Genomic DNA, 12,694 nt, shown 5'->3' with positions numbered 1-12,694 from the left:
TCTACTTTTTATAAACTAAAATCAAATCAAAATTTTATTTCTAAAATAAAAAATAAATAAACTTTGAATAGAGAAAAATATTAATTTATTATTTTGAATACATTTTTAAGACTCTTAATATATATATATATATATATACACACCCGCACGAGTAAACTGGAGGTTGCTACTATAAATATGCACATGGTTGAAATAATCAATGCAAACTCAGACAATGATTTAGTGGTTTTCACGTACATAACATTGCAAAGCCTAACATAAGACTTTTTTGTGCAATTAAAAAATAAATTTTAGGTTTGTTATATGAAAGTCTGGAACTTAAAAAAAAAAACGAATTCATATTTTAAATGCAGAAATAAATAATAATATTAGAGTTTATATTTTTTACATAGTGAATTAAAACGCTCAATAAGACCACGATAATATTCCTTCTACAGCAGTTCATAAAAAGAAACGAGTAAATAATTGAAAAAAAGTAGATAAATGTCTTAAAGAGTTAACTTCTACTGACACTTGATGAGATTCGAGAGGTAATTTATTCATAACTCTCCTGCTGATCAGGATCTGAATCCTAGTTTTCTTGATCTGAAATGGTTAATAGAAAAATGAGCTATACTAACGCAGAAAGAATATCACACTAATCACTAATACGGAAACTAAATATTGGAAAAAATCATAAAATAATTAATGAAACTCTTAATTTAAGTAAATTCATTGAATATAAAGAAAACCGTTTATTCTATACTTACAGTTATGAGTTTTTCAAAATCAATCTATAAAGATAATTACTCCAATAATATTATGATTTCATTTACAAGTGAACAAGAACGACAATTTTCTCCCTTTTTTATCTGCTTATTGGAATCCTTAAGGGTTCATAGGGATATTCTCATACTCGTGAACCCAATATCCAGATTTGTCAATAAATCCGTCCGTCGTCATACCCCGTCCGGTAATGGGCGTCAAACACACAATCACCTTGATTACCCGTTCGTTATGAGGGTGAGCTAGATTTTTCAAACTCTTCTGGTATAAAACTTTTCAGTCCCGTCCAACTGAGACAATTTTCACAGTAGGGTTCCCTATGTACCAGGTCTGTCCACCATTTCTCAGGATACCTAATAAGCATTTCTTACATAGATTTAAAGCATAAACCGATTACCAGTTACATACCAATAACTTATATTTACAAATCAATAGTAAGTCATGCAAATAGGCAATATGTACATCAGAAAAAATAATTTAAACATTTATTGCAAAATAAACCAACAAATGAGGGATATGCAGTGAAGTAAACCAAATAACCGAGAGAGCCTTTAAATATATCAATTCAATTCACACAGTATAATAGTAAACGTTTTAAACAGTACATGTAAAATAAACAGTAAACCAACATAAATATGAACTGACTGGTTCTAATTCCATTAGTGACATAATTATTCTTAGGGTTTTCTAATTTTCATAAAATACAGTATTATCGATTATTAGGTTTCAATTTACGTAACAGAGAATAGGATGAACAATTCTTACTCTACCTCGGTGTTTAAAATACCATACTGTCTACTGCATTTTTTCTGTGAAAATTAAAACACTCATCAAGTATCCAAAAATACCCTAAAAGGTCATAACAGAAGTTTTAAAAACCCTTCTAACAAATTTAAGGGTTTTGGCACAGCAGCACCGCTGTGCTCTGATGCCGGCTCCGCTGCCCACGGCGGTGATTTGCCTCGACCTGGTCGGTTTCGGTCGGTTTTGGTCGATTTTGACCGGTTTTACGCGTAAACTCGCAAAAAAATGGGTTAAGAAGCCTCGGTTGGCCGAAAAAGATAAAAAAAAAATAAAACTTGCCGGTGGGGAAGTCTCCATGTGCGGCGGTTCCACCAGTTCTCCTTCGCGGCTGGGGTTCTTCTTCGACTAACCAGAAAAAAGACTGCTAACCTAATGGTTAAAAAATCAAGTGAAACGGGAAACGGAAAGGAAATCATCGTAGAGGATTTTGGATTTTGACCGTAGCGGCTCGGCCGAACTTTACCCGCAGTTTTCGGTTCACCTGTCGATCCTTTGGCTCTGATATGGCCACAGGGAGGCTCGAGATTGAATTCCAAGTGGGAAGGAGTAAAAAGTACATGTTTTGGCGTCGGTAGTGATGATAGTCAGTTTCTTTTCTGGCCGTCATTTTTCTTCTTCTCTGGCGAGGGCTGGTGCGATTAGGGTTAGGGTTCCCTCGAACGTGATGCTCAAATACCATCTCTATGTCGATCTGGGTCGTCCGTACGGTGACATGTGGTACTCTCCCGTTCGTTGGATCCCTCTTATTTGAAAAATAAATATGGACCGCACGATTGAATTAAATCTGACTGTTTGATCGCATCTGAAGGAGAAACTTATCTCAGTCGTCCGTGCGTACGGGACGTGATCTGAACCATCGGATCACCTGCGTGACTTCTCGCGTGGCGCCGATGTCAACGTATTTTGCCACGTGGCATGCTCTGATTTTCCCTGGCTGCTGACTGGATCATCCCACGTAGCTAAATTTTTTCTTCTTGTGATTTACCATTTGTTTTTAAGTTTTCTTTCAAAAACACTCCCCTTACTCAAAATTTCACTCATTTTTCTCAAAATTATTTTCAATTTCGTCCATATTTTATTTTTTCTCGATAATTTAAATAAAATTAAATTAAATTAAAATTTTTAATTATTTATATATATTATAAATAGAAAAATCATCCCGGGCCAAATTTTCTGGCCCGGGTGTTACATGTTATATTTGAGTATATTCCATTTATATACCAACCATAATTTAATAGTTTAGACTCAATTGATTTCGAACTAAAAATTTGAAATAAAAGAAAATAAAAACTTACTATAATATAATCTAATATATAATACAATAAAATTCAAAGAAAATAGTATTATTAACCTAGATAATCTTGAATAAATGATGTAAAGAATTCATGTAATATCTCGAGTCCAAAAATTAGGCTCAAAATGGGAATCTTAATTTTTTTTAAATGATAAAATATATATAAGTTCTTGATTTCAATTGTTTTTATTTGAAAAATATACATTTTGAGTGTTTTTTAAAATGAAATTCAAAAGATATAGTCAAACTGTAAATAAGGTAGGGTATATTTGAAAAAGAAATTTGAAAGTAGGGGTCAAATCGCAAAAAAAAAAAACGAACCATGTGGACACCCAGTCAATAGCACGATGAATCGCCGCATATCGCATGCCGGACAAGCCGAGAAGGGCTCCACGTGGGAGCCACGCTGGCAATCCGTGTGTCAAGTCGATCAAACGACTTGGGGCTACTCCGGCCCGCACAAACAACCCAGATCAATTCTTCGAATAAGACTGATCAAACTGTCCGCATGTCTTCAATCGAACAATTCATGTTCGTTTTCCAAATAAGTGAGATCAAATGGCTCCTAGCGCTTCACGTCGACCCAAACGAACTGCCAAAATTAGGGGGAAGTATTTAAACCTCTCTTCAGTCGCTCCAAAACCCTAGCCGATATGAGGACACCGGAGAAGAAGAAGAAGGGCTACCAAAAGGGGACTCAGTCGGAGGAGGAACACCAACGCCACCATGCCGGAACACCAAAAACACTCTGGTAAGCTGAATTTCCTTCATGTTCTTCTTGTTTCTCCGCCCTTAGCCGCCTAACACGTTTCCAATGCAGGGTGACTAGGAAAAGCCGCAAACCGCGAGGGAGAAATGACGAAGCTCAGCTGAGCCGCCGCACTAGAGGCCCAAAATCACTGGTACGACCCTATTTTTCCCCTCTTTTCACCGAAAAACACCCCCTAACCACGATTTAAATAAATTTTCACTAGGAATTGGCCAAAATTGGTTTGACTGAGAGGAAGAAATGTCGAAGAAAGAGGACCAAGCGAGGGCGCACGAGCAGCACCGTCGCGTCGGAACCCTAACTTGACTCGTGTTGAGATGCCTCCCTTTTTTTTGCCATTTCTTGCATATTTTCATGTCGTTTTGATGTAGGTTTTCAATCTGACCAGGAAACCCAAGAAATCTAATAACCGAGGGCCATCGAGAACCGTAATGAAAAAGGTGGTGCCCTGACACTGATCCAGTGTAAGAATCTCTCACTATTTCTCCTATTACGGTTAAATTAAAGATAAATTAATAATAAATAAAAAATTATAAATAATTTGGCGACCCCTTGATTAATTAAATACAGATTGTTCGATGAAGTTAGTAACCGGTCAGTTTATGTTCGTCTCTCGTTATTGTGTTGCCTATATGCCATTTTTGTCATATTTTTATCTGATTTTATGTGCTTATTTACATTTCGCTTGAATTGGTTTTATTCATTATGGTTATTGCGTCGTGCGTGTTTTATCCTCCTATGATGTTTTAATTTACTCTTAATTAACGATTTATTTCTTTACCAATTTCTAAGCATGAATCTTGTCCTGTTAATTTGCAAGGTATGGGTTGCTTAGAAGAAAAGGTAGGCATAAATTAATGTTTTTGAATGAAATGGCTTATCGGGTGTTATAGGAAAGAGTGTACGAACTTGATACATAGAGTGAATCCTACCGTGGACGTTACCCTTAGTCGTACGAGCCTGAAAAGTCCCATACCGGAGAGGTCGGGAGTTTATAAGTGTTGTTCATACCGAATAGAATATTTAGGCGATTTTTAGTTGTGACGCCCATTACTGGATGGAGTATGGGAACAGCCGATCTGATTACAAAGAAAGTGTATATATCCACGTGTACAGAGATTCCTATGAACCCCCCAACGACATGAGTAAAGAAAGGTAAAATAATAGGATAGCGATGGACATAATAAGAAATCCAACTTGAAATAGATGTGAAGAGTCAAACGTTACATGCAAATTGAAATGTATACTGTTACATTATTATTCTAATTTTTATCTTAATGTATTGAAAAGTTATAGGTTAGGAAAAAAAAATACTAATGTTTTCAATGAAACGAGTAATGAATGCACTAACATTTGAGTTTTATTAAAAGTGTGCTTCATTAGTCATTTTATATTTTTTACAACCTTTTGATTTTCCTTATCAGTAGTAAGATGTCGATATCCTTACTAAAATAGTGTACCTCACTATTTTTCTTATTAACCATTTCAAATCATGATGATCAAGACCCGGATCCTTAACAGTAAGAGACCAGTTAAAAAATTAACTCTTTCACTTTGTCAATTTTGAGTAGAGGTTAATCATATTTATTGTTAATATTTTTCCCGTTTAAATTTCAAAACATTCTAATAATCCATATTTAGTCGTTTTAAGTAACGTGCAAAAATTTAACTTTTAAACTTTAAATGCTTCTGCTAAATTAAAAAAAAAAATAGTATTATTTATTTTATCATTATTGAACTATATGCTCGAAATCTTTAATAGGGGTTTAGGCTTCACAATTCATTTTTCTAAAATTTTTCTTTTTAATTTGTTCTACATTGTGTATTCTTGTTAGACAGAAAAATGATTTACCTCTCATTTGTCATCCATTATCCATTTTAGTCTCTTCAAACTGGTACAGGTAGACAATCTTAAACCTAATCCCATATTGGGTGATCAGAAATGACCATGGTAACATCAAAAACAACAGCAACAAGAATAACTAAACATCTCAACTTACGGGTAATATATAAATTCAATCTTATGCATCCCTGCTTCTGTATCGGATAATCTCAACTCCGAGGTAGTCCACAGAACCCTCAACAGCAACGTGCGGTTTCCCAACTTTGACCCGGACAGCAGATACCTGTGGGTGCTTATTGAGAGTGGTTGATGCAATGAGTTGAGCAGCTGACTCTAGGAGGTTATAAGGTATTCCTTCCATTACTCCCTTAGCTATACTGTTAATCCACAAGTTCAAACCATCAGAAAGGCATAAAGCATATCTTGCAGATTACTTATTACTTCTGGCTTTACAGTTAAAAGAGATGCATATAACATATCATCACATACTGCCTATAAACTCGAAGTTTTTATCATCTTAATCTAATTTGCGTTATCTCCTAGTTGAATCAATTGTATTACAATATATTCTACACAATTTTTTTTTTATTTCTTCCAAATGTAGCCTAAATGGAAGACTACATTGAATGAATTCTATAAATCAAGACACAATTCTTCAACTTCGCAGACTTCTGAACCCAGATAGGTAGCCATTGCTGCATAGCAGGCAAACTGTAATTCGTACTGATAACCAATAATACCCAAACCATAAACATATTGTTTGGATAAACATATTGAACGGACATACAGATACCTATGCAGATAAACTTAATGATCTTAACACAGCATCTCTTTTATTTGTAAACCATGTATCATGTTCTGAATTCATAAATGAACAACAGTAATCATATTCTGAATCCACAAATTATCAGATAATTTAACATTAACATAAGGTTCATAAACACTAAAACTAAAGAATGTTGGCTGAGAAGATAGAATCATAGAAGCATTTACACGAGGAAGACACGGTTGTGTTATTGCTCACCGGTAAATATCAGTATAACTAACTGTATCTGCAATATCATCAGATTTACCAGCCTTCCGAAGATCCATCCACGCATCCACATCTACCAAGAACTTTTGACCCAGCTTCCTCTCTTCAAGCTTCACCCCATGGAAACCATGGAACTTCAACCCTCTTAGTATAAGTTTGTCTCCCCTTGGCATTTCAAAATCTTCCATTTCTGGTTCTGTTGAATAACCGTAATTAACTACACCGAAAAGTGTATAAATATTCAAAGAGTAGTGAAAGTGATTTCATGTGGTCAATATCTGGTAAATTTACACGAGCTACCTACAAAAAGAGCTGGACCTGAAGCAAACTCAAACAAAAATTCAATATTGAGCTCAGATAGTCCCACCATGTTGAGCTTGAGTTTGGCTCAAAGTTGGTTTCAGGCTTTTTTAGGAGCTCGAGCTCAATTTGATAAATGTATTTCTAAGCTCAAATTTGATTTGAGCTTCATTTTTTTAAAATAGAGGTAAACTTCATCGAAACTCAATCTGATTTAATCTTTACAACAAAAGATGAAGTTGCTGACAGTAGCATAAACTCCGCATTTACAGGATTACATTTACAACTAAAGCCATGAATATGCAATAGCAACTGAGCAGAGTTTGTGTAAAGGAGATGAAGATTAGAATGCAAAATGAAACCCTAGACTAATAAGTCCAATTCTCCAAATTTTCATAAACAGCAAGAGATTTTCTCTCTTTGAAATGCTCCAAGAAAAACAGAAACCAGAATTAACACTAATGCAATAATCCACTAATTGATATTCTTTTCAATCCTAATTTTACAAAGCGCATCTAGACTTCAGCCATTTCTCATAACATCTAAACCCTGTTTCGTCAAAACACTGCCAAGTCCCAACTTTAATGCTTGTTATCTATTCAATGGCGCGAGAAGCAAAATTCAAACTGCAGGATCAGTTCTCATTCAAACAATTCATCAAGCACATGATGCGCATACATTCAAGTATCCCAACAAAGTTCGAAAAAGAATACAAATAAACACAACAAAATCGACGAAGGCAGAGACACAAGCAATCTTCCGCCAGAAAAACGGGAGCAGAAAAGAAGAAGTCGATACCAGTAGAGGTGTTGTAGATGGCGAAAATACCCTCCAATCGACCTTTTCACTATACTCAGAGTGTCTTAGTAAGGACCATCAACGAAGGGAGGAAGATGGCGCGCCACTAGACCGGAAATAAAGACTGCTCTTTTATAGACCATTAATATGGTCTGAATCACACAATAATTATTCACTTAACTGGGCCGCAGATGATTAATTGGGCCTGACAATCGGGCCTTTAAGCCCAATTGGGCCTTTCTGTGTGACATTTAAATATTTTTAAATAATTAAAAACTTTATTTTAAAATAAATCATATTTTATAATTAATTACCGTGTCAAATTAAATTTCAACTTTAAAAATTGTATTCTTCTATGTTTTCTGAAGATGGAATATATATATATATATATATAAAATTCAAATTCCAATTATTAACTTTACGGAATAAAATTTTGTGATCTAGATCAAATTTATTCCGATATGTTATTCTCGAAAACTATTTTTTATTTAAAAAACTTGTAATTTTTATTCATAAAAATGTTTAAAATCAAAAAAAAATTCAACTCGAACCAAATTAAATTCGACCAAACTAATCGAAACTATTTTATGTATTATTTTGTATCATTTATATATTAAAAAGTTATTTGATTAAACCAGTTTGTTGCGATTCAATTAATTTTTTATGTTGAAAAATTAATCAAATTTTAGTTAAAAATTGAAGTAAATTAATTTAATTAATTAACCACAATAATTTTTTAAATCGATCGTGTGTTTAATGCTAATGACGTAGGTAAAACTAATATTAAATTAATATTTTTATATGTCCTAGAATGTTAAATGTGAATTAGGGCACTAATTATAGGAGTTTAATGCTAATTATTTATTTAAGAAAGTTGATTATTTTACAATATTTTCACTGATTAAATTAAAAATTACTATCGATAATCAAGTTCTTTAGCTCCCACGATGGCTCTTGTAAATTTCATCATACCATATTTCGGGACCCCATTGGAGGATACATTCGAGGGAGATGTGCCCACTGCAATCAAAAACAAAATTAACCAGGTTAATTAATTAATTAATTAGTAAGTAAATTACTCTTACCAACTCATGTTACTAAGCATATTTGTTATTTAATTAATTAGTCGAAATCATTTTTAATTTATTCTCTAAAGATATTTAACACAAATAAAAAGTGTTATAAATCAAATTATAACGAGATAAAATTAAATATTAAATTGTAATTATGTCAAACTTTGATTATTAATTTGATGATTAATCTTGTTTAAGAAGAACCCTAATGCTGATCTCGTAATTAAAATTAAACGGTAATTAATTACTTACATTTTTTGCTGCAGCACTGAAAGCTTCTCTATGACTAATGTCAGGATTGTTAGCTTTTATCCTCTGGATTTCCTCTCTACTCAAGATTATACATATATATATGTATATATATGTATATATATGTATATATGTATATATGGGTCGGTGTGAAAGCAGAAGAGAAATATACATAAGTCTTTTTCTTGTATATGTAAATAAATTGTAGATAATTAGCATGATTAAATTAACGAGTAGATATTAATTAATTAGTTAATCAGGGATTTAGTTACTTACTTAATGAACCTATTGTATGCTGAAGGAACACGTTGTCTCTTCTCCATGGCTGATAAATCATCAATTCAGAATTAACAATATCATCATGAGATTATTGGTAGTTTAATCAATTTATATCTTTATTATATACGTATATATACATATATATATATATGCAAAAAATGACACTAAAAGTGTTCTTATATATGCGAAATTAAGAACAATCATGATTAAGCAACTAATTAAACATGGTCATGAGGTTTCTTATTGAATGCTTGCAGCAACTGTATACACACATGCATACATATATACGTATATATATATATATAGCTTGCCTTCATAGAGGTTAAACATTTGTCGTTCGTAGTTAATCAAACTTAGTTGTCAATATATAATGATCTAGATAGAGAGCATGCATGATCTTCAAGCCCTTAAGCGTATATTGTTATTTTGTTGACGTATATATTTGCTTATTATATATATATATATATATATATGATGTTATAAATTAAAAATACATATAGAGAGAGAGAGAGAGAGATGCATGGAATGGTATTACTGACCTTGTGGGGAGATTGTTTTGGGTTGATGTTCAGCTTTTGAACTAATTCTTTTACACCTGGAAGATGACTCAGACTCCTCACCACGCAGTTGTTTCTGCAGAATTAGTATGTCCCAAAACCAAGATATTAATCCATTAGTAACTACTTACAATATATACACACACATACACAATATGATATGATGAATATATGTATATATATAGAGTATAAATATTTATATATAGAATAATTGAAATAGAAACTAATGGCTATGTTTCGGACATTGGAAATCTGAAGCTGAGCAGGCTTTGGTGGCAAAACTCCCACATCGAAAGACAGCAACTTTCCACAATGACCACACACAATTGTCACTGCATTATTCAACATGGTATAGCTTGGAACACTCACCTGCATTAATGTATATATTTATGTATGAATAATTAATGAATAAGAAGGAAAGACAGACACTATACATACGTACACCTATGGATATTGATGAATCCTCGCCTAATTACATATATGTGGCACTTATAATTGAATTTTTAGATGTGTATATATATATATATTGATATATAAAGCTTCTGATATTTACCATGATCACCAAGAATTCGTATATAATCTGTATATCCACAGAATATATATATATATATATATATATATATATGTAAGTGCGCCTGAAAGAATGGGCACTGAAAGTCTGAAGCTGTAAAAAGCAGATTAGCAGAGAAAGGGACAGGACTAGGAACAGCATAAGGCCAGCAAGAAGATGAGGACAACACCAGGCACGGCTATGGAGCAAATTAAACAGCTAGCTACCACATAATCAATATATGATTAAAGAAAAATCTGTCAGCCACCATACATATACATGTATATATATGTCTCTGTGTGTGTGTGTATACATATATATATATATATATTCATCATGATTTCATGAGATTGATATACATTGCTCTAATCAAAGTAGCTTTAGTGTGATACCATTAATTAGGTTAGTTTTATATAATATTTTGTTGAAAATGTAAAGAAAAATAAGAAAAAATTAATTAAAAAACTCAATTTTAATTTTTGTGATTATCACAAAACATTGTAGAATAAATAAGTATATATAAACACTAATACAACTCTTAAAATTTTAAATACACATAATATAACAAAATTTTAATTCAAAAATCATAGTTAAATGTAAGATATAAAATTTAAAAAATATATATTTAAATATAATATATGTAACTTAAGTTTGTATCTCTGACTCTCTAATAAAATAATTACTTTAAACATCTTGAAATTTCAAAGAAGTCCTCATCTTTCATCAGACGATAAAAGGAAAAGCAAAGCAATGGGAAGTACCTTTCAGTAAATTTCTTTATAAAACCCATCCAGTAACTAATGTCCATCAAACAGAATTTATATGTACATATACATATATATATATATATATATATGTATCTCTATGTATTGAAGAACAAGATTCCAGCTTAATTAAGATCTGTATATCATAATTAAGACAAAAAAAAATGACAGAGACAGTAAAAGAATAAAAAAACCTAAAAGTAAAAACAAAGTATGATAGATATAGTTTCATACAGATCATGATCAGAGAAAGAAGATGAAAGACATATATACGAACAGTAGCTTTTATCATCATGATGTGATCATAACTTGTCAAAAGACAAGACATTGAAGAGAACCCAAGAACCCTAGGTTTTGTACCTTTCCTATATATATATATATACAGACACACCCATACGAGTCATGACCTCCATGGAATCCTTCTGTCATTTCGGTGAAAGTAATTCACACTTAACTCATCATGACCCAGAAGTACATAGACATATACACACACATATATATACATAGATGGATAGATTCTAATCCTATAGGTGGTTATGCATATATAATATTGGTGTATATGTGTATATGGGGGGGGGGGGATCAAAAAGCTCGGTGCTTGAGGGAGAGAGAAACTTACCCTCTTCGTGAAATTGAAGAAAACAAGTAGTCATTATAGGTGAAACCCTAATCTTTGATGTATATTTTGGTGCCAGCTTTCACGAAGATAAAAAATAATACAACTGCAAGAATCTTCTTATAGCAAGCCGTACAGTCAACCGAGTTGGGGGAAAAGCTTTACAATTAATAAAGCCTATGGAAGGAAGTAGCTTCCTGCCTACTAGGGTTAATTTATGAAAGCTGATTTCCCACACACACATACATACATGTAAACGAATATATATATATATTGGAAATTGTGTATATACCGCTAAGATGGTGTTGCAGAAGTTGCAGTGAGCATAGCAAAGACGAGCAGAAGCAAAGTGATCCAGAGACATGATTAAGTTTCGTGAAGAGAAGAATCTTGAAGAGATGATCAGATGATATATATATATATATATGTATGTATGGTGTGTGTATATCTATATATATAATTCTATGAGGATGAATTAAAGTTTGGGATTGGTGTAGTGGGGGGGGTAAGAAGGAACATAATGAGGAGAGGTGGTGAATGATGAGTGTGCAGGGAGGTTGTATAGCAGTGTTGTACTATAGTGATGTACGATTTATGATGAATGAGTGGTGGGTGTTTTCAAACTAAACAATCCAAGTGGGTTTTTTTTTTTTTTTTTTTTAATTTATTTTAATTGTAAGATTAAATAAAATTATATTTCTATATAAATTTTGTATTTATTTCCATTATAAAATTAAAATTTTCTTACATAATTTTTTAATTTCACATATATTTATATTAAATTACATTTTTTATTTTCAATTTTAGCATTTGTGCCAAATTAATCATTCTATTTAAAATATATATAATTTTAATTTCGAAATAAATTATAGAATTTAAAATAATAAATCATAATTATTATCTCTAATAATTTTAATTTAAATCAGATAGAAACCTAGTTTGGTAATATACATATATATGTGTGTGTATAAATAATTAATGTGACACTGATTTTTTATTC

The 12,694-nt window shown here is 32.2% G+C and overlaps 2 protein-coding genes across 5 annotated transcripts; both read right to left on the bottom strand.

Annotated features, from left to right (window-relative positions):
• Positions 1–5,479: 5,479 nt before the first annotated feature.
• LOC110810537 (dihydroneopterin aldolase 1-like) lies at positions 5,480–7,733 on the bottom strand. Of its 3 annotated transcripts, XM_022036719.2 has the most exons (4): positions 7,607–7,733; positions 6,500–6,704; positions 5,633–5,852; positions 5,480–5,549 (listed from the first exon to the last, which is right to left on the bottom strand). In XM_022036719.2, the coding sequence occupies exons 2-3, from the start codon at positions 6,694–6,696 to the stop codon at positions 5,654–5,656; spliced, it is 396 nt and encodes a 131-aa protein (XP_021892411.1). In that variant the 5' UTR covers positions 6,697–6,704; positions 7,607–7,733; the 3' UTR covers positions 5,480–5,549; positions 5,633–5,653. The 3 variants fall into 3 exon arrangements, with proteins under 3 accessions (XP_021892411.1, XP_021892413.1, XP_021892412.1); XM_022036721.2 differs by having other exon boundaries at positions 5,480–5,852; XM_022036720.2 differs by having other exon boundaries at positions 5,480–5,852; positions 6,500–6,725; positions 7,607–7,728.
• Positions 7,734–8,443: 710 nt separating this feature from the next.
• LOC110810588 (protein YABBY 2-like) lies at positions 8,444–12,272 on the bottom strand. 2 transcript variants are annotated; one of them, XM_022036797.2, is made up of 6 exons: positions 11,987–12,270; positions 10,008–10,133; positions 9,747–9,840; positions 9,205–9,253; positions 8,932–9,007; positions 8,444–8,626 (listed from the first exon to the last, which is right to left on the bottom strand). In XM_022036797.2, exons 1-6 carry the CDS (start codon positions 12,056–12,058, stop codon positions 8,573–8,575), a joined length of 471 nt encoding a protein of 156 aa, XP_021892489.1. In that variant the 5' UTR covers positions 12,059–12,270; the 3' UTR covers positions 8,444–8,572. The 2 variants fall into 2 exon arrangements, with proteins under 2 accessions (XP_021892489.1, XP_021892490.2); XM_022036798.2 differs by lacking the exon at positions 8,932–9,007 and having other exon boundaries at positions 11,987–12,272.
• Positions 12,273–12,694: the final 422 nt, after the last annotated feature.

Source organism: Carica papaya, chromosome 8 (assembly GCF_054855325.1).
Source record: "Carica papaya isolate Zhongbai chromosome 8, ASM5485532v1, whole genome shotgun sequence".
In the NCBI taxonomy this organism is placed as follows: domain Eukaryota; kingdom Viridiplantae; phylum Streptophyta; class Magnoliopsida; order Brassicales; family Caricaceae; genus Carica; species Carica papaya.
The sequence above is the reverse complement of the archived record's forward strand: the minus strand, read 5'-3'. Positions and strand labels throughout refer to the sequence as shown.